The 26,284-nt window shown below is 40.1% G+C and overlaps 3 protein-coding genes across 3 annotated transcripts; all 3 read left to right on the top strand.

The window, feature by feature from the left end:
• The first annotated feature begins 844 nt into the window (after positions 1-844).
• On the top strand, positions 845-12,762 carry slc5a9 (solute carrier family 5 member 9). Its single transcript, XM_010872049.3, has 13 exons — positions 845-1,013; positions 1,128-1,199; positions 3,660-3,764; positions 3,941-4,105; positions 4,196-4,301; positions 4,387-4,467; positions 4,638-4,843; positions 5,101-5,236; positions 7,099-7,206; positions 7,356-7,506; positions 10,757-10,925; positions 11,259-11,474; positions 11,916-12,762. Exons 1-13 carry the CDS (start codon positions 885-887, stop codon positions 12,246-12,248), a joined length of 1,977 nt encoding a protein of 658 aa, XP_010870351.2. The 5' UTR covers positions 845-884; the 3' UTR covers positions 12,249-12,762.
• A 277-nt stretch (positions 12,763-13,039) lies between these two features.
• Positions 13,040-17,486, top strand: gclm (glutamate-cysteine ligase, modifier subunit). Its single transcript, XM_010872050.4, has 7 exons — positions 13,040-13,338; positions 14,526-14,594; positions 15,300-15,384; positions 15,564-15,620; positions 15,696-15,898; positions 15,985-16,099; positions 16,225-17,486. Exons 1-7 carry the CDS (start codon positions 13,213-13,215, stop codon positions 16,392-16,394), a joined length of 825 nt encoding a protein of 274 aa, XP_010870352.1. The 5' UTR covers positions 13,040-13,212; the 3' UTR covers positions 16,395-17,486.
• A 3,227-nt stretch (positions 17,487-20,713) lies between these two features.
• On the top strand, positions 20,714-25,881 carry dnttip2 (deoxynucleotidyltransferase, terminal, interacting protein 2). Its single transcript, XM_010872051.4, has 7 exons — positions 20,714-20,820; positions 21,409-23,579; positions 23,855-23,993; positions 24,204-24,299; positions 24,438-24,602; positions 24,752-24,861; positions 25,017-25,881. The coding sequence occupies exons 1-7, from the start codon at positions 20,746-20,748 to the stop codon at positions 25,114-25,116; spliced, it is 2,856 nt and encodes a 951-aa protein (XP_010870353.2). The 5' UTR covers positions 20,714-20,745; the 3' UTR covers positions 25,117-25,881.
• Positions 25,882-26,284: the final 403 nt, after the last annotated feature.

Genomic DNA, 26,284 nt, shown 5'->3' with positions numbered 1-26,284 from the left:
ATCTGTGCACATATATACAGAATATGAGTTATGCCTGTCTGTGCGATTTCAGAAAGTTGTAGGGAATTACAAATAACTTTTACATTTTGTTAATATCTTATGATTACATTTTGAAATTAATGTCTTGTAAGTGTAGTCATTTCCTACAAAATGTTTTGTGTTCAATACAATAATGTCTAGGTTCTGTGATTCAGTCTGCACTCTCCACAACGCAGATGAGAAGGTCCCAGAAAGGGACCTGTGAGGATGAGAGCAAACAAAGGATGAATCCCTTTTGGGAAGCAGATGTGTGAGCAAGTCAACTTTGCCACAGTTCCTGTCCTTTGTGTTCATTGTGTTAGCCAAGGTAAAACAGGATAAATAGTAATATCCCAAACAGTTTTTTGAGTTTGTTCTCATTAATGAAACCTCCCATCATTTTACGAGAAAGGAGTCTAGCATTAACAGATGCTTCTAGTACATGTTTGTCCTATAGTGTGTTTTAGATACTTATGTAAATACCTGTGTAGACCCAGAAACACTTGCCATTATAATGTACTGTTTTTGCTACCCAATCTCCATGTTATAGTCATTTAAAACTTGCACTAATTTTCCTAGCTGTCCCCTCAGTAACCTTCTACGTGGAAACATTTCACCATTTAAATAGACCTGTGTCTCCGTTACACTACATATGATTGTGTGACCATATGAGGAAATACATCTCTAGTACAACAACAGAGCATGGAAGATGCTGTCTTTCATTGATTAGGAATTTCGGAAGCTTTTTCCGGGTTATATGTAACCAATGAATGGGGTTTCATACTGTCTTGATAATAAGAAGATTAATCATTGACATGCTTCATGCTAGCCTCAAAGTTCACACGCTTTTCCCTATTTTTGTCAAAATGACTTCAACACCTAGTCATGCGACAATGACTTCAGTGCCTGAATTACATGAAAAGTTTGCTTTGGAAGCTCCTGATATTGTTGTAATTGTTGTTTACTTTGCATTTGTTCTTGTTGTGGGGATATGGGTAAGTACATACTCCCTTTAAGGCAGTGAAGACAAAGTATTTGCTGAGTAGAATTGTGCTTATTAATGAGTGCATAGAGTTTTGTACGTGATGTAAATTAATCTGTTGTTTCAGTCTTCTGTCAGAGCAAACAGTGGGACTGTGGGTGGATACTTCTTGGCTGGAAGATCTATGACATGGTGGCCTGTAAGTTGTCTCAGATTGTTATGTGTCTACTAAAGAAAGTATTGCCATCAATTGACACAATGGTTCAATGGGCCGTTGTAAACAATTTGAGGCATATCGTTAAAAGCTGTGTTGTTGCCAATGGGATAAGATAATCTTTCTTGTAACCAGACAAAAAATATATGCTCCTTTAAGAACAGAAATAAAATACATTACAAGATTGGGTTTATAGACACATTTGGGGAGTAATGGATTACAAAAAAAAAGTAATCAATTTATCAACTAAAATATTGTAATCGGATTACAGATACGTTTGAAAAATAAATTGATTACTTTCGGATTACTTCAAAACAATAGACGCGCGAAATAACTATAGCTTGAACTATAAAAAAAAAAAATTATTTAATGTTTTTTGAACCAAAATAACAATTGAGCTCCTCAGTCGTATGTGATCATCATGCGCGAAAACATGGACACGCATAAGCAGTTTAGTGACTGATGAATCGCTAGTTTAATTGGTAAAAACACTGTGTATCTATATTAGCCGACTCATTTAAAGGTAGTTATACTCGACGCATCTTTCTCAGAACAATGATAGGCGATAGGCCTACTTCGTGTTATATATTGTTCGTTTCAAGGTTTATTTGTCAAATGCAACGAACAACACTGCCGTGAAAAGTAGCACTGAAAAACTCAGACAGGAAATGTTTTTGAAGATTAGGCAACTATTTGTTATATAGTTCTAACATGGGCTGCCTTCAAGATAAAACATATGGAATTAATCACGATATTTAGGAGAAAAGGTGTGTTGGGAAGCACTCTGCGGAAGGATGATGATATGCATTTGAGGCAACCACCTCAACTCCTTCCATACAGGTAGGCCATGTGATTCTGCTTGCTTTGCATCTCATAATATTGCATCCATTGGTTATCATTGGCTGCTGACACATTGACTTTAAACTAAGAGTGCAGGTGTAACCACAGTTTATTTCTATCATTTGCGATTTGAAAATCAATTGCTGGTGGCCCTAATAATCATGTTACGTTCGCGCGGGTAAAATGTTTTTGCGTTCGCGTGCCTGGGGTTTCTGCACCGTTTTGACAATGCTGTTGTGGAGCAAAATATCACTACTGTTAATGTACCAGCGAAAAGCTACGGATATCCTGCTTTTTATATACAACAATGTCAATACCCTTTTTGAGAAATTGCATTTTTCACCAATGTTTTGAAGCAATTAGAAACATGAATAAAACAAATAACAGAAAAGGTTATCACATCCTTCTATTTTGAGTTATGTTCAGATAAACAGCAAGATTCGAGGGTTATTGGATTCATTGGAACGACTGAATATCTGACAGACCCAATTAGTGTGTTATGTAGAGATGTAAGCCAATCATATTGAAGTAGAAAGCAATGGCTTAGAAACCTTTTCTAAAGTCGCTGTACAAAACCCATAAGTTAAAATGTAAATTCCGTTTTTGGCCATCTATGTAAACTCTAACACTGACTGATCCCGCAAAGGGTGTTCAATGTATACGCAATTCCTATTATTTTTCTAATGTCTCTTAATATGAAAGTAATCTAAAAGTAATTCAAAGTAATCGTTAATGATTTTGAGTAATGTGAAAGTTACGTTACTGATGTGGACAGGGAACTTGTAACTGTAATGGATTACATTTAAAAAAGTAACCTAACCAACCCTGCTTAGGATCCATACAGTAAATAGCTTTTTGACAAGGACATTGTAGGGTGAGAAGCTCAGCCATCCGTGAGGACTTTGAGTAGAGCCGCTGCTCCTATGCATCGAAAGGAGCCAGTTGAGGTGGTTCGGGCATTTGGTAAGGATGCCCCCAGAACGTCTCCCTAGTGAGGTGTTCCAGGCACGTCCAGCTGGGAGGAGACCTCGGGGTAGGCCCAGGACTAGGTGGAGTGATTATATTTCGACACTGGCCTGGGAACGCCTCGGGATCCCCCAGTCAGAGCTGGCAAATGTGGCTCGGGAAAGGGAAGTTTGGGGTCACCTGCTGGAGCAGCTGCCCCCGTGACCCGATACCGGATAAGCGGATGAAGATGAGATGAGATGACAAGGACATTGTAACTTGTATGCAAGCTAATGGAAATAATTTCTTTGTTAAAATATTGTATAATATTTATATATAATATTTTCAACAACAGGGTGACGTGTTAGGAATGTTAACACCAGAAGATATCAGAACCAGTGTTTGTTTTCACAAAATGATTTGTCAGAGTTTCAATGTTTCTTTTGAATATTTTAATTTAATTTAATAATTAAATAGTATCTCTTCATAATAAAATCGGAGTTGGGTTCACATAACATGGATGATTTCAAAAGCATTTGATTTATTGTAACATGCTTTTGCAATTCAAAAGCTGCGTATAATTTCTTATTAACAAAATGGGAATAACCTAACAATCATATCCAAAGACAATTTACATAAAGTTTTGTTCCAATGTCTCAGATTGGGGCCTCTCTGATGTCCAGTAATGTTGGCAGTGGTTTGTTCATTGGATTAGCTGGCACTGGAGCAGCAGGGGGCATTGCTGTCGGAGGATTTGAATTTAATGTAAGTGATATATATTATGTATTTTAAAAACACCAAGATAATGGATTATGGCAAATAAACACCTACTAGCAAAGTTTGTCAGCATTTCCATCTGTAGCTGAAAGGCCTTTATTCTTAGCACATATCCATTGTTTTTAAACTTAGAATTACCCATTTATGAGTATTTTGTTTCACAGGCAGCTTGGGTCCTCATAGCTCTTGGCTGGATCTTTGTGCCTGTCTACATCTCTGCTGGTGTAGTAACCATGCCAGAGTATCTGAAGAAGAGGTTTGGTGGCCAGCGCATCAGAATCTATATGAGTGTCCTCTCGCTCATTCTCTATATTTTTACCAAGATATCGGTAAGATTATCGCTTTGAAGTAACCAGATCATTTACATAAGGCAGTACAGAGTTTTTGCTGAATATTCCTTTTGTCATCTCTGTGGACAGACAGATATATTCTCTGGCGCTCTGTTCATTCAAGTGTCCCTGGGCTGGGATCTCTATCTCTCCACTGTAGTGCTTCTTCTAGTGACTACCATTTACACTATAGCTGGTAACTTTTAACTTTTCAACCTTTATTCATCAATTCCACAGGGTTCTTTGTTATTAATTTGACCTTTTGCTGTTATTGATTCCAGGGGGGCTGACCGCAGTTATCTATACAGATGCTTTGCAGACGGTCATCATGGTCGTAGGAGCATTTGTACTCATGTTTATAGGTACTGTTTTTCAGTAAGAGAATCAGATAATCCATATGTATTGTATAGTTGGGGCCAAAGTCTATTAGCATACTACTAATAAAAATAATAATCTCTACAAAATTTTTATCTAACGTATTTCTTCTATGTTGGTTTATTGTATTCCTTTTCAAAACTGACCCCTAAACTAGCTTTTGACAAGGTGGGTTGGTATGAAGGTCTGCTTGAGCAGTACAAGGAGGCCATCCCCACAGTAACTGTGCCCAACACTACATGTCATCTGCCCCGGTCCGATGCCTTCCACATTTTCAGAGATCCAGTGACCGGGGACCTGCCTTGGCCTGGTCTGCTTTTTGGCCTCACGGTCCTCTCCACCTGGGTGTGGTGCACTGACCAGGTATGAGATAAAATGATTGTCAAGCCTAATGTGTTATTTCAATATATTATGTAGGCATATTATATGCTGAATATGGGGTAGGTGTCATTACACACAGTGCCATAAGTAATGTGAGTCTGAAGATGTCTTCACAATGCCTTTGCTACATTATGATTGTGGTTGCACAACCTTGACTTATGAGTGATTTGGCGCAGCTGGGAGTGCATGTTGTTTGCCTTAACCCTAATAAATAATGACCTTGTCTTAATCTGTTCCAGGTCATAGTGCAGAGGTCTCTCTCAGCTAAGAACCTGTCCCACGCTAAAGGGGGCTCTGTGCTGGGAGGTTACCTGAAAGTCCTACCTATGTTCTTTATTGTGATGCCTGGCATGATCAGCAGAGCACTTTACCCAGGTGAGTTCTAGCATTGTCCTTCAATCTAATATACAGCAATCATATTGCGCTTGTTAGGGAGTTGTATACTTTGTTGAAGTTACGAGGCTCAAGCCACACCCACCTGAGAATGGAGCTCTGTTCAGCTTTAATGTGAGGCTGTTGAGAAGTTATCAATTAATTGTCACCTTGCCAGCTGTTTAAAAAAAATATATAGACAATGATAATATGTGAGATTTAAAGTTGGTTTGAACATACGATGAAGTTAACTTTCAGGGCAATGTGTTGAGCAATAGTCTACATGGTTTTGACCTGCGAATGTATGGTTCGCAGGTCAAATGTATGGTTGATTGTATATTGCTGGGGATTAAACATGCACCTTAACATGGCAGCTACATGAAAAGAGAGTTAAGCAAAGACCTACTGTACTCTACAGTGTTCTCTGTGATCATTGGTATAGTGAATTGTTTTCTTTTTTGACTTCCTGTTACAAAAGATAGTATTGAACAATCAAACAAAATGAGGTTCAAGATTCATAGCATTTGAGGTTTTTTTGTAAACTTTATATTGATATCACCAATTAGAAATGTCAATACTTATCTATTTTAGGGCAACATCTTTAAGTTAAGACCAGTAAGCCATACATGCCCAAGCCATACCACCCCCTTGACCTTATTTCAGAAATGTGGTGGTGTGCTGAGAACCTTTTTTTTTCTCTGCACTTTCCTATTGCCATTACCTGGTACTTGCTCATCTTTTTCTCGTCTGTCCACAAGACCTTTTCCTTTTTCCAGAGCTCTGCATGCACCTTTTGGTACTGTAATCTGGTTAAAATGTTTCTAATGCTAACTAATGGTTTGCAACTTGCAGTTTATTCTCTGCAGTTCTGCTGGTGAAGTCTTGTATGGATGGCAATGGCTGACACATCCACAACAATCTCCTGGAATAATCATCACAGTATAGCACCAAGTCAATTAAACTTTAGGGACATCAGTCTGTCCAGTAAGGAATCATAAGCGACTGTGAATCTATATCACCTTTTTTGGTTCAAATGTAAGTGACAACAGGTGCACTGGAGAGGCAACAGCAAGACAATCCCCAAAAAGGGAATGGTTTTGCAGTTGGTGGCCACAGACACTTGCTCTCTCCTTATCCTTCCTGACTGATTCTTCTCTATCTTTGCAGTTTGCTAGTGTCCTTGTCACTACTGGTAGCATGAGGCGGTACCTGTAGCCCATTCAGGTTGCACAGGTAGTCCAGCTCAAGTCTTTGCGCATGATCAGTCATATTTTCTAAATCAATGCCAATATTTCACAATTTCTGCCGGAGTATGCAAACTTATGCGCACTGTATATAGAGAATGACAATATGTATGTGTATATTCTCCATTCTCAATTTTGTGATTTGAGCCAAGCTATGTCTCAAAAACTCCAAAAACAAAAAGGTTTGGAGGAGTCAAAGTTTGATCCTCAGATGAACATATCAGCGAGCCACTGTTTCTTGTCAAGCTGCTCACTCAACCAGGAAGTTTTCACTGGCACTAATGCACCGGAAGTGAATGCATTCAATGGCCATCAACCATGATTGAGTTTGTAGGCCCCCGATCATCCAGAAGGAGTCACCAGAGCGTGTCGAGGAGGCAGCCCTGTCTGAAATCCATCGTTCATCCACGGGCGGTGCTACGCTACTTTGAAACGCCCTTTGCTGGACTGCTGATATGCTGCAACCAGGATTCAAAGAACTGGCTACAGTGGCGCAGCTGTATTGCGAAGCAGTGTCTTGGGCCGCTAGATCTCTCTGGGGGGAAAACATTTGTTGACAATTACTATTTTAATTGTACAGTGTCCTAATACATACAGAATCTTGTGTCTTTATGCCTGCAGATGAGGTTGGCTGTGTCGATCCGACTGAGTGCAATAGAATTTGTGGGGCCGCCGTTGGCTGTTCCAATATTGCCTACCCCAAACTAGTGGTCGAACTTATGCCTGTAGGTAAGACATTCAAACACATGACAGAATTGACATGTATTTCATCAAGGGTAGAATGTATTTCATCAAGGAATGTGTGTCTTATGTAACTTCCAGAAAATGTTTGTAAATCTACATCACTCTTTCATCTGTTGTCTCTTAATCATTTCTAGGCATGAGGGGGTTGATGATTGCAGTAATGATGGCTGCTCTCATGTCTTCCCTGACCTCCATCTTCAACAGCAGCAGCACCCTTTTCACTATGGACATTTGGCAGAGGTTCCGGCCACAGGCCTCCGAGCTAGAACTCATGATGGTGGGCAGGTAGGTTAAGCCCCTCTGTTGAATAAATGTCCACTTTACACAAGTAAACCAGTTCACAAGCTGTCTCTAAACAGAACAAACCTGCTCAGGCCTTGTTTTTTGTGGCACACTTCTTTCGAATCTTCATTGAATAAAGATGTTTAGTATAAAAGGACATTTTACAGAAATTGTAGTTTATAAAATTGCCAAGGATTTTGTATCATCACCAACATAAAATTTTATCAAACGCTTGAGGCTTTCCGGGAGGTGGGATAAGTACTGGATTTAGTCACCTCTGACCAATTCTTACATTCTATTACATTTCACATGGTACATTGGAATTTTTAATTTGTTTATATTTTCTTTTAAAACACTGACACCCAAAAGCAATTAAAAGTGATGTTGGTTTTATGTTGGGCATATTTTTAAGATTATTTTTATTTTTTGCTTGCATAAGAATTCAACCACCACACATTCAGAAAAACCACATTTCACTGCATTTATAGCTTTAAGTAGCCTTTTGGAAGTATTGTCCAGATGTGCACACAATGTCATTGTGATTATGGCCCATTTATGTCGGCAGATTTGTTACCGTCTGTTCAGGTTTGTTGGATAACACTTGCAGATGACTATTTTGAAATAGTGCCACAGATTCTTGATGGGATTACTGACCTTGTAAGGCTCCTTTTCATTTTTGGTTCCATTCAGGTCTTTTGTAGTGTTAATTCTCGTGCAATTCCTTTTTCACTATGTTTAATTTTTTTTGTTTTAATGTTGTTCCTGGACGCAGCCCACTCCCTCTGCCATGATCGCACCTGTGTTCCTTCACAACTCCTCTCATTAGAATTATAGAATTAGTATTCAGTTCAGGCCATTTGTGTTATGTCTTTGTGAGGTATTGTTTTGTTTACAACTTGACTGAGCCTGTTTTTTGAGTAGCCTTTTAAAGGAATACACTTTTTACCTGAACCTTTGGATTTGTCTGCCCGCATTTCTACATTCCATGTTTCTGACCCATTTTTCTATACAAGTCAACGTGACATCTTACTCCTACTGTGTATTTGAAAATAAACATCTACAACGCCCTGTGTGGAAAACCAATACTCTGCCTTCCCATGTTGTATTCATTACAAGGCTAATGTAGAGTATTCACTGTTTTGTTCTGGAGACACTCTAATGTTGCTTTGGCCTTGAAATTTTTGTAATAAAAATGTTTCTCCCAATCTTCCATCTTTTACTGAACTAATGCAGGTTCTCTTGCAGTATTTCCTTGTATTTTACTCCATCCATTTATGCCTCAGTTAACTCTGTAGCTCCTTCGAAGTGATTGTTAACCTCTCACAGGTTACCTTTTTGATTGAGTGATTCATTTTGAGGAACAACATTTTCTTAGCAGTGCCTGTTTCGTGTAATGCAGTTGGGTTTTTATCCCAAAATTGTGACCACAACTGTAATTGTGTAGAGGTAGGGGCAAATGGGAAGGTAGTTGTGTCCTTGTTGGGGCAATTCTTTCATCTGTATGAACTGGTTGCTTCCAAAATTTGGATTTGAATACTTATGCAAGCAAAATATTTCAATGTGGGTGTCAGTGATTTCAAGTATCAAACAGAACCGTAAAACACTGTACGATTTGTTAGTAGGTAAGATTTTAGAATCTTTTCTATTTTTTTACAGCACCGTAGGTAATGTGTTTTTTTTACTCTTCTCTATTAATCCTGATAATTTTCTGGGAATCTTTCAAGCATTTTTGTTGCACATATCTCACAGCTTTTCTGTTCAATGTGTCAATTCTTAATTTGTAGTTAAGATGATGTGGTGTTCCTTATACAACCCTGTTTCCATAAAAGTTGGGACGCTGCGTATAATGCTAATAAAAACAGAATGCAATGATGTGCAAATCATTTATCACTATATTTATTATAAAACATTACAAATACTACATATCAAATGTTGAAACAGAATTTATTTTGTAATTGGAAAAATACATACCCATTTTGAATTTGATGCCAGCAACATGTTCAAAAAAAGTTGGGACGGGAGCATGTTTACCACTGTATTGCATCCACTTGTTGTAGTTTTGAAAGTGAAATGTCGTCCCCTTATTGCTTGATATAGGATTGCAGCTGCTCAACATTTCAGGGTCTCCTTTGTTTTATGTTTCATTTCATTATGTGCCAAATATTTTTAATGGGTGACAGGTCTGGACTGCAGGCAGGCCAGTTTAGTAGTTTTGCACCGAGAGTCTTACTATGGAGTCATGCTGCTGTAATGCATGCAGAACGTGGTTTGGAATAGTTTTGCTGAAATTAGCAAGGACTTTGCTGAAAATGATATTGTCTGGTGGGCAGCATATGTTGCTCTAAAACCTGTATATATTGTTCAGCATTAATGGCGCCTTCACAGATGTGCAAGTCGCCCATGCCATGTTCACAAATGCACCCCCATACCATCACAGATGTTCGCTTATAACATGCCGGATGGTCCCTCTTCTCTTTAGCCTGGAGAACACGGTGTCCATGATTCCCAAAAATAATTTCAAATTATGATTAGTCAGACCAGAGGACAGTTTTAAATTAGCTCGGGCCCAGAGAAGGCGGCAGCATTTCTGTATCTGCTTTATATAGTTTCTTCTCTGCATGGTACAGTTTCAACTTGCATTTGTGGCTGCAGCGATGTAGTGTTTTTTTTTTTACTATACAATATTACTCAGAAATGTTCCTGAGCCCATTCAGTGATTTCCACTAAAGAATAGTGTCCCAAAAATTACAGCCATCCAATACTGGTTTTCAGCCTTGTTCCTTGTGTACAGAGATTTCTCTGAATCTTTTAATTGTATTATGTACTGTAGAGGATGAGATCCCAAAACTCTTTGCAGTTTTCATTTGAGAAACGTTATTCTTAAATTCTTGCACTATTTGCCTGCACAGTCTTTCACAGTGTTTTCACTCTTCCCATTTTTACTTCTGAAAGACTCTTCTGTTCTTTTTCGGAAACGGGGTTGTACTATAGTTTTCATCTTTCTACTCAGGCTCCATGAGAGTAGCAAAGAATGTGTAGGATGCATTATAAAATCATTATACAATGAATGTTAAGTGCTGCCATCACTGTCACTGGTTCCATTAAGCTTTTTACAAAGGAAGGGTCGTTTATTTGGTTGTGGGGTCGGTATGAAAGAAGAATATGAAAATGTATGCCCTCAATAATGTCACTCTGGATAAAAGCATCTTCCAAATGACTGAAATGTACCTCCTTTCTGTGAGCACCACTGCAGGGTATTTATCTTAGTGCTGGTGGTTCTCAGCATCCTGTGGATCCCAATCCTCCAGTCAGCCAACAGTGGACAACTATTTGACTACATCCAGGCCATTACCAGCTACTTGGCTCCTCCAATCACTGCAGTCTTTATTATGGCAATCTTCTGGAAGCGTGTCAATGAGCAGGTCAGATTTTCGATGAGGGGATTATGTGTACTGTACATTTGTAGATACGTTCTCAGATGAAACTCATAAATAATGTAAATAATGTTTCTTGCCATAGAGATGCAGTATTTTCAAAATTACACTGACTGGCCAGATTGGAATTGTGTCTACCTCAGACATCACCAGCACAATTTTGACAGCTTGATTGAATATTTTTGTCATTGATTCCTGGCAGTTACAAAAGCACCGGACATGTTCACTTTGGCCTCATTCTATATGTCAGAAAGCACATTGATGAGATTTCATACAAATCACTCTCCTGTTTTGTGTGTTCGATATGGCTAACTGTTGCAGGGAGCCTTCTGGGGTCTGATTGTGGGCCTGACAGTAGGTTCGGTGCAGATGGTGCTGGTGTTTGTGTATGGCACCCCGTCCTGTGGCGAGGTGGACATACGGCCAGCCTTCATTCGGGATGTTCACTACCTGTACTTTGCTCTCATTCTCCTGGCTCTCACTGGCCTCATCATCACTGTTGTCAGCCTCTCCACTCCGGAGATTCCAGATTACCACGTAAGGGTTACATACAAGCTAATCATAAAATGGCTGAATACCATATCTGGTATTCAGATATGTAAAAGCAGTGCTCATGTACACAACCAGATTCCTGTTTGTTGTGCACTACCTCATCCAATTGTAATGTCATACCATAATTTTCTGCAATTTCTTTTACACGTTACAAATCCAGGTTCTACAATAGCACACACATCTGGTGTGCTTAAGTTCCACAGTCCATATTATGAAGACATTTTCTTTAAGCTGTCTTATATTTATTTAGGCAGAAAAGTGGTGGAAATAGAATTTTTGCTGATATAGCAGTGGGCTGGATTCAAACCCATGCTGCAGCATTACATGAGCACCAGGCCAGCTGGTTTGTCTTTAAGTGGGTGCAAAAAACATAGGTTACATTGCTTTTTATAACATGTTCATTTGCGTTTCTCAATCATCCTGTAGCTCCATCGTCTGACATGGTGGACAAGACACAGCAAGGAGCATCGAATTGACTTCATCGATCAATGGGATGCAAAGCTCAGAACACCACCCACAATTTCTGATTCTAGCACTGGGGAAGAGACTCAGGATGCCAGGCCATGCTGGAAACGGATGGGAATGCGGTTGTGTGGACTGTCTGGGCATAAGAAAAATCAGTTAACCCTGGAGGAGAAACATGCCTTGGAGTTAAAACTAACCAACATTGATGAAGAACCAATTTGGCGCAATGTCTGCAATGCCAACGCCATCATACTACTCAGTATTAATGTCTTTATGTGGGGCTACTTTGCCTGAGTTACATTTCTCCATTACAGATGTTCTTGAATTTAATATTAATCATTTTATTATTAATCAAATACAAATTTAAAGCTAATTGTTTACAATTAGAATGTCAAACTAAGTAAATATTCATTTTAGGTTTAGTTTTAACTGCATTTATGTTAAATTTATTTAGCAGACTTATACGCTTGTAAGTGCATACATCTTTAATCCACCACTCATGCAAATAAAGCTTTTTGTGTGGACGAGTGGCCTATTTCTTCAGGGTCAAGAATGTTGCAAATAGAAACTCAGGTCTCATGAAACACTGTCACCATTACAGTGTGCATTCCATAAATCAGTACTAAATTAGGGGTAATCTTTATGGTTTCAACAACAGTGGCTAATCTGATTAAATAAATGTGAAATAAAATACAAATATATTGTCTTAAATACAAGAGCACTCCATTCCACAATAGTGAATGCCAGAGTTTTCTCATAACAGAACACACTAAAAAAACTATTTTATATGTGTATACTTATCTTTGGCTTCCACCACAAGTTATTTAAATAAAGATTGTATTTTCTTTATTTAAACTGTTTTATGTGTGGCTTATTGATTTGATCAGGGTCAAAGGATGAATGTTAAATAAAAAGTTACAAGTATTTTGTAACAAGCTGTGTCATCATTACATTGTGCATTCCGCAAGTCAGTACAACTGGAAAAATCGCCTTGGTCAAAAGATGAGTGCTCCATTCCGTAGATATCCATGCCAGCATTTGCAATCAACGCGCAGTTACAAAGTGGGCGTGTTCATATCGCTATCTCCCACCGCCAGCTAGCTTCATTTACTACAAGTCATTCTAATTTAGCCAGAGGGTTACTGTTGGAATAGGGACCGTCTTGTAGCTGGAAGTTGAGTAACGAATACGTTGCCGGGTAGCATATATAGTTGTTTTACTACGATATATTTACTAACTACTAAGAACACCACATGCAATGGAAAGTCACAATACCAGTGCTAAGGTTCTCCTTAACCATGCTACGACTTTGAATCTGCACACTGGGAATTTAGTAAACCGAAGCCGACTCAAGAAAAAATGTCCGTCTTCACCTAGTGAAGAGGTAAGTCTGACCATTGGACTTCGTCATAACACTGTTCCAGCTGAGACGTCTGAAAACTGCATCAGTATTGCTAGTGAGTCAACTGTTTTGCTCACGTTGCAAATGCCTAGTTTTAAGAGGTATGGCCTCGATACATCGAGCTACTTGAACAACCACGCACTGTTCCCGTCTTCCTGGTTTCGTCATTAGAAAACACGCTCGCGCAATGTAGTCTTTGTTTACATCAGTGGGACTGCGTTGCCAGCCAGTCTGAGATAGCAAGATACGTAAATTAGGATTTATCGTGTGTAGGTTTTAGAAGGTTGGCCTTTTCAGTATGCCGAACCACCATACAACATTATTACCCTGAACACCACCTGACTCAAGTGTTGCTAAGAATCTCCCTTTAGCATTAGTGTTTGTGTTAAGCCACAGTCTTGTAATAATTAAACTAATTTTATCGGTGTTCTATATAATATTACAAATTAACATTATTTTATTTATTTTTATTTTGTCCGTTTAACATAACCTGATGGTGCAGCCTTTAGTACAGCTTCGGTTCTGCCTGGATGTAACCTCTCTGTAGGACATTAATTAACATGCTTTTGATCATGGTTACGGGTGTGTTGCGTCACCACAAGTGTTTGATTTGGTTTGGGTAAGATGTTTAATCAACTTCAACAACTACATAATTTTTTAACTTGCTGGACACGACCATGATAGCAAATTATCATCAATATAAAGTTCAACCTGTTCAGGTGTTGATTTAAAAAGTCAATCAAATGGATATTTTAATTTAATTTACGTTCATGACCCAAATGTATGTGGGTAAATGCATTTCACCATTGAGCAACACAGGGTGGTACCGGTTCAATAAAGTGTGAAATGTTTCACTCTTCTGTAGCAAGTCAAAGAATATTGTCTATTTGGGAAGATAATTTAGTAAACATTAGCTCAACACCTGACCTTAGTAAACTACACTTTACTTGCATGGTAAAGAAAATGTTTAACAAAAACGTTCTGCTTGACAGCTGATGACCGCTGTGTCCAAAATATTTCTACATGCTCCATCTCTGACAATCTTGTAAAGCAATGCTGTACAATCAAGTGATCAGCCTAGTTTCACATACTTAATCATAAATTGTTTATGGCAACTTCAGTAAAGGCTATTAATGTAGTCTGACCTTTCTCAAATGTTTGTATTACAGATTCAAGACTGTGTTCGAGCCACACTTAGTGAGTGGTTTGCCACAATACCACCACCAACTTCACCAACGGTGAGACATCACACTTCAGCTACCCACTATGTAAAATCACCTATGTATTTCCCATACAGGTATTATTTTTTACACACATGTAGCTACATAAGTGCTTTTTACATAACTCCCAAACTCCAGTAAGTCTGTAGTGTCTATATCTTCCCTATCAAGTTTACATTGAGACCAAGAGTGTGTAGTATCTCTAATCATCTAACATTTTACATAAACTATCCTTAAAAATGAAAAAGGCATGGATTGATCCATAGTGAACTAAACTTGTGTAACCGTTGGTTACTACTACGCAATAGCATTCTTTGACTAGGAAAACAAAATAGCTGCCTGTTGATTGACCGCAAATAATTTCTCACACTGATGAAAAGGAGCTGTCATAGTGATCGTTCATGCAAAGTTGGCTGCGAAAGGTCCTACATGTACTTCTGCTGTGAAGTTGGAGTGGCTTTGCCCTGTGGCGTTTTTGCTGGGGTCAGCTAGTCTGCTTCAGCACACTCAGTGAGTACAGTAGGGGAGTCTTAAATACACAAAGCAAAAGCTTATTGGAGCATCCGCGCAGTGAAATCCTGCAACAAGATTGTGAAACAGAAAGCATGTGTTGGTAATTGCGTAGTGGTAAAAATATCGATGTTGCTTGTGATTCTTTGTATACATTTTCTAACTTTGTCACTGTGTCGATATTCTCACTTTGATTTACACCTGTTTTTGTAGGAGCTACCAGACATAATTGACTGCTCCATCCCTCAAGCTACAGAAGCCATCACACCTGAGGAGAGAGAGGAGCTTAAGGTTTCAGGTGAGTTTGACTGGTCTCAAAGATGACTTACAAGACCATGTCATTTCCTGTAGTTGTTAGTCACGGCATTGACATGAGGAATTCAAAATCAAGTTCTTAAATTCCATGATAGAAACAGCTCTCCTCTGCATGATTTCTTTTGTCGTTGTCAATAACGTTTCCATATTCTTGATTTGCAGTCAAACTATTTATTTGCGAAGCAGACCTTTCTTCAATCAAAGAGGCTGTAGATAAGGGTAAGTATTACATTTGTTACAAAACAACATGGACCCCAGTGAGTCAGCGACTGTATATCATATTCTTTCCAACAGCTTGCCAGGCCCTAGCTGTGTCCCAGCTTGATTCAGTGATAATTGCACCCACTGTTCTACCTGAGGGGGAGAGCCAGACGCTGGAGAACTTGCAGCCTGCCTGGAGGGAGCTGGAGGGACTGGTGCAGAGCCACAAGATTGCCACCATCGGCACTTCTGACCTGGATAAGGAGCTCCTGGAACAGCTTTACACTTGGGCCGAGGTGAGAGGTTGTGCTGACAACATGTCAGATTATCCTAGGACCAGGCAGGTGTATTTTGGGTTTTGATCGCATTTCTTCTTGCTCAGGTGAAACCCAGTAGTAACCAGGTGAATTTGGCCTCTTGCTGTGTGATGCCCCCTGACCTGACTGCGTTTGCAAAGGAGTTTGACATTCAGCTATTGACCCATAATGACCCAAAAGGTAAAGGTGGTGCTATTGCATTTGAATTTGTAATCTTTCCAATATAATAAATTACGGTACGGAATAGGAAGTGTGCTCTTTAAGGGACAATTAATTAATGCTTGCACTGCTCTCATTTCCCGTAGAACTGATTACTGCTGCCAGTTTCCAGGAAGCAGTGCAGGAGAGCACTCAGGACCTGAAGGTAGCAGACTGGAGGCTACAGTGGGTTTTGCGCTACTCCGTCATTGTCAAAAGCAGGGGAATCATCAAAGCAAAAGGCTACCTTGTTCACTCAAAGAGAAGCAACCTGTAGCATTTTATAAGTGGGTATTTAAAATATTCAGATAATATTCAGATAATGACATAATAGAAGTCCAACCACTTACCCTCTTGCATCGCAGTTGGTAGACAAAGTTATTGGTTGCAAAACTTTCATCAAACATGGTAACAAAATCCAAATCCTAATGTGAAGTGCCTCTTTTTGTTTATTTTTCTCCCTGCACTTTCTTTGCTTTTGCTGAATCCATTAATATCAAGGATAATGGGGTATTAGGAAAAAATAATGAATGGGTACCACAGAATTGGCATTTTATTACAATGTTGGAATTATTCCAAAGCAGTTTGAAGGGAAAGCACGGCCCTTCACCCACTATGGATGTGATATTTGTAGATTTTCTTTTGAGGTTGCTGTGAGTCAGTCCATCAGAGTCAGAGAGTTAAATGTAAAGTCCTAGTGCTGTATAATGTTTTATGCCAGTTTATAATACTGAATACTGCTACTGCAGAATACTGCTACTGGTAACTGTATCGAAACTATGGGGAAAGGCCTTATGCCTCATCAGAGGTACTTGTAAGGAAATTTCACTGGAATTGTATATAGCGGCCAAACACTTTGCCCCCTAAGTTGTTCCACTTAGGTAACTGCTGCCAAAACAATTCCATAGGCATTCTGACAACATCGCTGGTTATTGTGCTTTTAAACATTGAATAGGTAAAAATAAAAATGTCCATTCCATTTAGGTAAGGCAATTTCTAAAATGTTTAGAAATTGCCTTACCTAAGAGGATATAATTAATGGTAAGGTTACAAAACTTTGTTTTTATGCACTACAGCTAGCAATGTTATTAATGTGTATGGGAGAGTGAATGATTGGTTTTCATCCTGAACCAGAATCCCTGAAAGAATATTTATGTTACCATGCAAAGCATTCTGGTAAATTCCGGTACAAGGAGTCATCTTCAAGGAGTGAATGAGAGTTAAAAAAACCCCAACATTAGCACGAATTGTGAACATAAAGCACAACATTAGAAATATTGATCTGATCTATGTAATTCGATTATAATTTTTTTGTTTTGATTTGTTAAATTAAGTACTTTTGAAGTAAATGTGCAGATGCTAAACTCAACCAGGCTTTCTAAAAAATTATTTTGTGAATATTATCTTGACCGCAGCGTGACAGAATTACTACCCTGAAAGTGATTGGTTGAGTTCCTGCTGGGCCAAAGCGTTACACGTTTGTGCATTCATTGACCAACAAAACTGATATCATTCTTTCTTAATATCTCTGACCTTGTTCACATGTATTTTTTCCTTTTAATGTAATCTTGATCCGCTACTGGGTGGGCACCTGTACCGTCTATAGTGCATGTAGCAGAGTTTTTGTTCATTTGAGTGGTAAGGCAAAAGCAAAGACAGTTCAAGAACCCAGACCCACCTCCATTATTTTTATAAATACACACCTGCTATTATCCTTGCAGAGCAGTTGGCCCAGAGCTAGATATATTACTGGCATATTTGTGTTCAGTGCTATGAGAAAGAGATGTTTGCCATTGAGATTTCTCACTCTTGGGTACCCCTTGTCTGTTGGGGGCAGTTAGCCTCCTGGTTAGAGAATCTGACCAGTAACCAAAAGGTTGCTAGATTATATCCCTGATCTGTCAAGTTGAGAAATGTTGTCTTTCAGCAAGAAAAGTTTACAGTGATAAGGATAAGAATGTCTGATAAAATTACCTAAATGTAAAATAAGCAGGGGCAATAAGGAGACCGGTGTTGGCCCTGCCTATATCCCAAAATTACAGGGGTGTCCTATTTTTTCATATCTTAATATTAAATGATATTTGCTGAAAAAAGCTTATTGCAGTCAAAGGTCAACAGTGAAGGTTTTTTTTAGGAATGAATATCTTGACAAAAGTGATATGTTTGACACGCAGAGCTTAAGTCTCTTGCCTGAGATTGCATTCATTTTGGGAGAGGCAAGATTCATTTTATTCAGACAGGAATTGTTTTAGAAGACAATATATACGTTTTGTATATTTACTTTTCTCTCACCTTGATTCTGTAACCTTCTAAAAAGTTAATCTAGTGAACAAAGGAGCAAGGCTGGTCTAGTAACTGTGTTCTGCTGATATTTTTCTTTATATACAGGTGCTGGTCATATAATTAGAATATCATCAAAAGGTTGATTTATTTCAGTAATTCCATTCAAAAGGTGAAACTTGTATAACGTATACATTCATTCCAAACAGACTGATATATTCCAAGTGTTTATTTGACAACTAATGAAAACCCCAAATTCAGTATCTCCGAAAATTAGAATATTGTGAAAAGGTTCAATATTGAAGACATCTGGTGCTACACTTTAATCAGCTAATTAACTCAAAACACCTGCAAAGGCCTTTAAATGGTCACTCAGTATGGTTCTGTAGGCTACACAATCATGGGGAAGACTGCTGACTTGACAGCTGTCCAAAAGATGACAATTGACAGCTTGCACAAGGAGGGCAAGACACAAAAGGTCATAGCTAAAGAGGCTGGCTGTTCACAGAGCTCTGTGTCCAAGCACATTAATAGAGAGGCGAAGGGAAGGAAAAGATGTGGTAGAAAAAAGTGTACAAGCAATAGGGATTACTGCACCCTGGAGAGGATTGTGAAACAAAACCCATTCGAAAATGTGGGGGAGATTCACAAAGAGTGGACTGCAGCTGGAGTCAGTGCTTCAAGAACCACCACGCTCAGACATATGCAAGACATGGGTTTCAGCTGTCGCATTCCTTGTGTCAAGCCACTCTTGAACAAGACACAGCGTCAGAAGCGTCTCGCCTGGGCTAAAGACAAAAAGGACTGGACTGCTGCTGAGTTATGTTCTCTGATTAAAGTAAATTTTGCATTTCCTTTGGAAATAAGGTTCCAGAGTCTAGAGGAAGAGAGGAGAGGCACAGAATCCACGTTGCTTAAAGTCCAGTGTAAAGTTTCCACAGTCAGTGATGGTTTGGGGTGCCATGTAATCTGCTGGTGTTGGTCCACTGTGTTTTCTGAGGTCCAAGGTCAACGCAGCCATCTACCAGGAAGTTTTAGAGCACTTCATGCTTCCTGCTGCTGACCAACTTTATGGAGATGCAGATTTCATTTTCCAACAGGACTTGGCACCTGCACACAGTGCCAAAGCTACCAGTACCTGGTTTAAGGACCATGGTATCCCTGTTCTTAATTGGCCAACAAACTCGCCTGACCTTAACCCTATAGAAAATCTATGGGGTATTGTGAAGAGGAAGATGCAATATGCCAGAGCCAACAATGCAGAAGAGCTGAAGGCCACTATCAGAGCAACCTGGGCTCTCATAACACCTGAGCAGTGCCACAGACTGATCGACTCCATGCCATGCCACGCCACATTGCTGCAGTAATTCAGGCAAAAGGAGCCCCAACTAAGTATTGAGTGCTGTACATGTTCATACTTTTCATGTTCATACTTTTCAGTTGGCCAACATTTCTAAAAATATTTTTTTTGTATTGGTCTTAAGTAATATTCTAATTTTCAGAGATACTGAATTTGGGATTTTCCTTAGTTGTCAGTTATAATCATCACAATTAAAAGAAATATACATTTGAAATATATCAGTCTGTGTGTAATGAATGAATATAATATAGAAGTTTCACTTTTTGAATGGAATTACTGAAATAAATTAACTTTTTGATAATATTCAAATTGTATGACCAGCACCTGTATATTTTTACCCTGCTCTTACTCACTGAAAGTACCATGTAGGATGTGATTTGTCCTATTACCGGACTGCTTTGCCATGTGGTACTATGAGAATTTGACACAGTCTGGTACTAATGGTTTGCATTCTTTATCCCAGTACTGTAAAAGGTAAAATGTCTTTATTTATTCATCATGGCATTTATTCTAGACAGGATCCAAAATCTCATGAAATTTCAGTTATTTCTTGTACTGTAATTATTATATATATAATGTTACAATTTTTGTTGTGTCATGTTCTAGAATTGGTTCTTATTAAATGATTAAACAAACTGTTGAAGATGTGTCAATTCAAATGTGGGTGCATACAGGGGTGTAGATTTGGGAGGGACAATATTACAGACCAGTCAATGTCTGGAAAAGAGTGCAAATCCTGGAATCCATTTACCCTGACCCCCCCCCCCCCCCCCCCCACCCACCCAATATACAATACAAACCTACGCCCTTAGGTGCACGACACCATCCCTTAAGGATCACTTATCAGGTTACATGAACACGTTCATAACCCCAAATTCGATTTGCATTCGAGATTCGATTGATGACGTCTGACCGACGTTGAGAACACGTAGCGGAAGCGGAGAAATACAAATCTCTGGCGGAAGTGAGATGGGACATCGTGAGCAAGATGGTGGCTACTAGAAGAGGTGGACGCGTGTGTTCCCCAAGTAAAACAAACTCCAATGAATCCGCCGAAGATGTGGTATGTTGATTTTCGCAATTATAAGTAAATGTGTGTACGATTTATGTACATTTCATACATATTATTTCCAGTGTTTCTTACTTGATATTTAACTGTTAATGCTCACGTGGCAACCAGATAGCTAGCCTGTCTAGCTTGCTCTGAATGACTGTTTTTCAACTGGTAAAAATAATGTGGTATTCCGCGCGTAGGCCCAATTGCAGTTTATTTTTCAGTGCAATGATTGTCTTAATCAGTACAAGGTTTATCTTTCCACGGATTAAGTTACGCTATTCCAAATTGGTCCTGAAGAACTTACTGTTATTGGCAACTTAGCTAGTTTGTTTTTCGTCAGGTTATCACTGACACGTTTACGTTTACTAATCACTGTGTGTTTGAGTTGTTAACCTGCTCCAATGTCATAAGTTTGTACATTCCCATATCATCCTACTCTTATCAATTAATTATTCCAGAGAGAGAAAATCACCCTACTGTTGTCAATTCATTTTTGTACAAATTATTCTTAAATCCATCAGTATTTCAACGACACCACAAAGTATTTGTCTGGGACCTCATTTCAGAAGTACTCATTGACACCTTTCTCCACAGGCTATCCCAGCCTCCACTCGGCAAACACGGAGGACAGCAGCCCAGTCTGAGGAGACCAGTGACTCTCAACACGAAGTTCTCCCTGAGGCCACTGGGAGGAGAAAGTCAAGGATGTCCAAACAAACTGGCTGTTTTAATCAGGTAGATTCCACCCATGAAGCTGACGTGTCTGAGTCAGATTCCTGCTGTTCTGCTTTATCGGATACAGATGCAATCCCCAACGCACAGTCAGCTCGCAGGGGCCGAAGAGCCGCAGGTATGGATCAGCCTAACTCGAAGGAAGATGAGGTGCCAAAGGGTGACACATGCTTCTCATCTGTGTCAAGAGAACAGAATGCTTACAGAGTCACCAGAAGTCTGAGGAAGCCCTGCAGCTCAGTGCTGCCTGCATCCAAGGCGATGGACTCCCTGACCAGAGTGACCAGGAGCACACAGAGGGCTGCCATGTCTAGCAACCGGGGTTCTTCAAAGTCTCAGAGTGAAGAAGCAGAGCTCTCCGACTCTGAGTCATGTGCCTCTGGACCTCAGACTTCCACAGTACGCAGAGCTACTCGAGCCCGGAAGGGTCGGCTTGTCGAGGCTATCCCCATGCATTTAGAAGAAACCGGCTCCAACTCTCCGGTACAACACGGGGGAAACGAGTCACAGGGAAATGCTTTAGACTCCCAGACCTATGACTCTGAGGGCTTTGAGTCCGGGCCTTGCATGACTCCCAGAAGGTCGACTCGCAGGAGGAAAGGGCCTAAACAGACAGGCGCCACCGTAACAGACTCTGAGTCGGACCTGACCGACGCGTATACCCCTCTGGGGAGTCCTTTGTTGGCGTTGGGCAGGGGCACCCCCTGCAGTAGTCGCACCGGATCCAGCAGCAGTTCCCGGGCAACACCAGCTACCCGGATGACAGCCAAAGCCCTCGACATACTAGTTGTGAAAGCTTTAACCCGTTCTTCTACGGTTACTGTATCTAGAATAGCTGAGGAGAGCGTAGTGTCGGAAGATCAGAATTTAGAGGACACGGTCAATGCTGATCCAGACAGCTCCGTGATAGACATGTGTGAAGAAGACAGGACTCTCACCCTGGGTGATGAGGACGTAGTGATCTTTGACCCTGAGACCTCCCAAGGAGCAGCACCGGAGGAAACGGAGAGTCCGACAGCCACTGAGGATGCCGAGATGCCAGAGGCCACTTGTGTACAACAGGGCTCCAAGAAAACCACCGGAGAAGAGGTTGAGATGCATACCTCTGTCCCTACTCTGGAAAACATTCCACAGGGTGATGTGAAGGCAGATGTGAAAGTTAACCTGACTGTCTGTGAGAGTGCTGATGCAGAAATTGCTGAAGCCACCTGTGTGCCTGCAGTGGAAACGGAGGACCAGCAGAGGGAGCCGTCCACCAAGGACGGAGCAGATGTGGACGCCCCAGCGACATTAGAAAAGGAGACGATTATGCCGGCTGATTCACGCGTCCTCCCTCATCAACCTGTGACCGTAACAACATGCGAACATGAAATGGCCCCTGTCATTATGGTGTCTGATGAGGAAAAGGAGGAAGCGCCCATAGATGTAGACGTGAACTCTCACCCAAATCCTCCATCGGAGGCGGGGAGCCAAAAATGTATGGCAGGGCCAATCAAGGAGGCTATTGATGTGAGCGGTTCACTGGTAACTGCGGTTCAAAAGGCTGACCAAAAGGCTGACCAAGACCGTGCCCCTCACACCACCGAAGCCATTGTGGTGACCTCCAGCCAGAACCTGAATGTCTGTCTATCTGCAGCTGTGAAGCCCAGGGACTCTATTCTTGTACAGAAAACTGGCTTCATCAGTTTGCTGGAGAGCAGTGAGGATGAAAGTATGGAGCATTCAGAGGAGGAAGGTGACGATGGTGAAAGACAGGACTCTGACGGCAAAGGAGAAGCTGTCCGTGTGGAGGATGAGGCCAGCCCATCTGTTGCCACCCACTCCCTGGCTTCTGACGGCGGCCTATTTGTCATAGATACCCACCCTGGCCTCCAGTCAGGTGGACAGTACTACGTGGATGAGCAGGGGAAATCGTCCAGAGATGGAGAGATGGCAGCAGTTGAAGAGGGAGATGAGGAAGAATTTGTCGATGAGGAAGGTAGTGACGATGATGAAGACTCCAAAGTCCTCTTCACGTGCAGGAATCCCCAATTGTAAGTCTGTTTTTGGTCATGCCGTTATTGGGTGTCATTTTGTCACTTAAATTGCTATTTTAGTTGACTGGTTTAGTTCCGGCTATACTATGCCGTGTTGTAGAAGGACTTTGTTCCTTTTTTCAATAGAGCTATTTACTCATTGAATAGCAATGCCTGCAAACCAAGCATATACCAAGAATATACATATTCATTTTCATTAACATATCAAGCATGAACCAGGGCCCAGACAATGCTGCCCCTCCCTGGTAATTATTGTTGGCGATCTGTTATAGGAAAGAGCTGTCCAGCTGTATTGACCCAGGCCTTAGAGTAAAGGAGCTTGGGGGATTATACATCAATTTCGATGGCAGCAAATCAAAGACTGTCTCTAACTCACTGAGAAAACTGAAGGAACAGAAGAACCAAGATGAGGTAAATAACTTTCATTGATTTTGTTAGAAGGTGATTTATGATGTAGAATTGGTAAAGAAACGTGTAGTTATGCAGGGCTGGGGTAATTCAATGAGGTGAAGTTTTCCATGCAATTTCAAACCTTTTGACTTCTCACTGATCTGATCAGACTTGAATGTACAATTTCACCGGCTCCTGCTGAAGATTGTGAATGTTTTCTTCTGTCAACAGTTGATGAAAAAGAGCGTCATTGGCCCGGAGTTTGAAAAGACAGATGCTGTGCCTCCATACAAGGAGTCCAAACATGCTGCTAAACTAAAACGTAAAGTGAGTACAAGGTCATACATGTTTATTAATTGGAAAAAGTAGAAAACTAGAGCTGTTTGACTATATGCAGTTACTGTTCAGTTTCTCTCACTGACTTTTGTGATTGACATGTTTTCCTACCCGTCTTGCCATGTTAAGGAGGAGAGGGAAAAGACAAGCGGAGCTGGCTGGTTTAACATGAGGGCTCCGGAAATGACAGAGGAATTGAAGGGCGACCTCAAAGCACTGAAAATGCGTGGCGCAATGGACCCAAAGAGGTTTTACAAGAAGAATGATAGAGATGGCTTCCCCAAGTACTTCCAGGTCAGTAAGCCTCTAACCCTTAACTGGGCTGGGTCTCGCATGCTATCTACTGTGTGCTGTTTTACTGCTTTTTTAGAGCTACTTAAAACATTGAAAATGTACTGTTTGTTTTTGGACAATTGTAATTTTTGCATTGGCATTTGTCACAGGTTGCTACAGTAGTAGATAACCCTGTGGACTTCTATCATTCCCGTGTACCGAAAAAAGAAAGGAAAAGAACCATTGTGGAGGAGTTGCTAGCTGATGCAGAGTTCAGACAGTATGTTTCAGTTTACATTCATGTACAGTAATGCATTTTCCATCCTGTTCATTGTAAAAACAATTTTCGGAATACAGTTTCTGGAAATGTATACAAATTACATTGATATTGAATACTTTATGAAATAATTGTAAAATATATTTTCTCTTTGACAGCACCAACAAGAAGAAATTCCAACATATCATGGCTGAAAAAGCTGCCATGGCTGCTGGCAGGAAGAATAAGAATAATAAGAAGAATAAGTTCAGAAAGTAAGAATGACATTGACTCATCATGGAGTGCGATGATTCGGCTGTATTGAGATCATTACAAGTTTATTTCTAAATGAAAGCCTGATAATTAAACATATTACATATGGTGGAGTTGAGCATTACGTTTTGTTTAATACAATGTCACAACACCAACAATGTACAACCTCGTTTCTAAAAAAGTAATGATGTGCAAATCATTTAAACCCTATATTCAATAGAAAATAGTACAAAGACAACATATCAAATGTTGAAACAGAGACATTCTGATTCTTGAAAAGTATATGCCCTTCAGGAACACTTCTGAAAACCACTGTCTGTGAACACAGTATGTTGCTGCGTCTAAGAAGAAACCAGATATAAACAAGATACAGAACTGCCACCACCTCTGGGCCCAAGCCCATTTAAGATTGGCTGAGGCAAATTGGAAAACTGTACTGGGGTCTGACAAATCAAAATAGTTTTGGGAATCGTGGACGTTGCGTTCTCCGTACTAAAGAGAGGGACCATTCAGCTTATCAATGCACAGTTCAGAAGCCTGCATCTGTGATGGCATTAGTGCACATGGGATGTGACTTTCGCATCAGTGAAGGCACAATTAATGCTCAACAATATACACGTTTTGGAGCAATACATGCTGCCACCCAGACAATGTATTTTTCAGGGAAGGCCTTGCCTAATTTCAGCAACACTATGCCAAACTACATTCTGCACATATCACAACAGCATGGCACTGTAGTAAAAGTCTGGGTGCTAAACTGGCCTGCCTGCAGTCCAGACCTCTCCTATATGGTGCATTATGAAACAATAACAACAAAGGAAACCCCAAACTGTTGAGCAGCTGCAATCCTATATCAAGCATGAATGGGAAAACATTTCATTTTGAAAACTACAGCAATTGGTCTCCTCCATTCCCAAATGCTTAGAGTATTGTTAAAATAAGAGGTGATGCAACACCCTGGTAAATATGCTACTTTCAATTAAATACAGAAATAAATGATTTGCACATCATTGCATTCTGTTTTTATTAGCATTTTAGGCCACGTCCCAACATTTTTGGAAATGGGTTTGTATGAAACTGTTTTAACTGTGAATTTAATTAAACTAATGTTTAAATTAGTGGTTGTAAACAAATTATGTATGCATAGCCACATTAGCTTATGCTGTATTACATT

The sequence above is a fragment of the Esox lucius genome, chromosome 8 (assembly GCF_011004845.1).
Source record: "Esox lucius isolate fEsoLuc1 chromosome 8, fEsoLuc1.pri, whole genome shotgun sequence".
In the NCBI taxonomy this organism is placed as follows: domain Eukaryota; kingdom Metazoa; phylum Chordata; class Actinopteri; order Esociformes; family Esocidae; genus Esox; species Esox lucius.
Note: the sequence above shows the minus strand (reverse complement) of the source record. Positions and strands in the feature narration are given on the sequence as shown.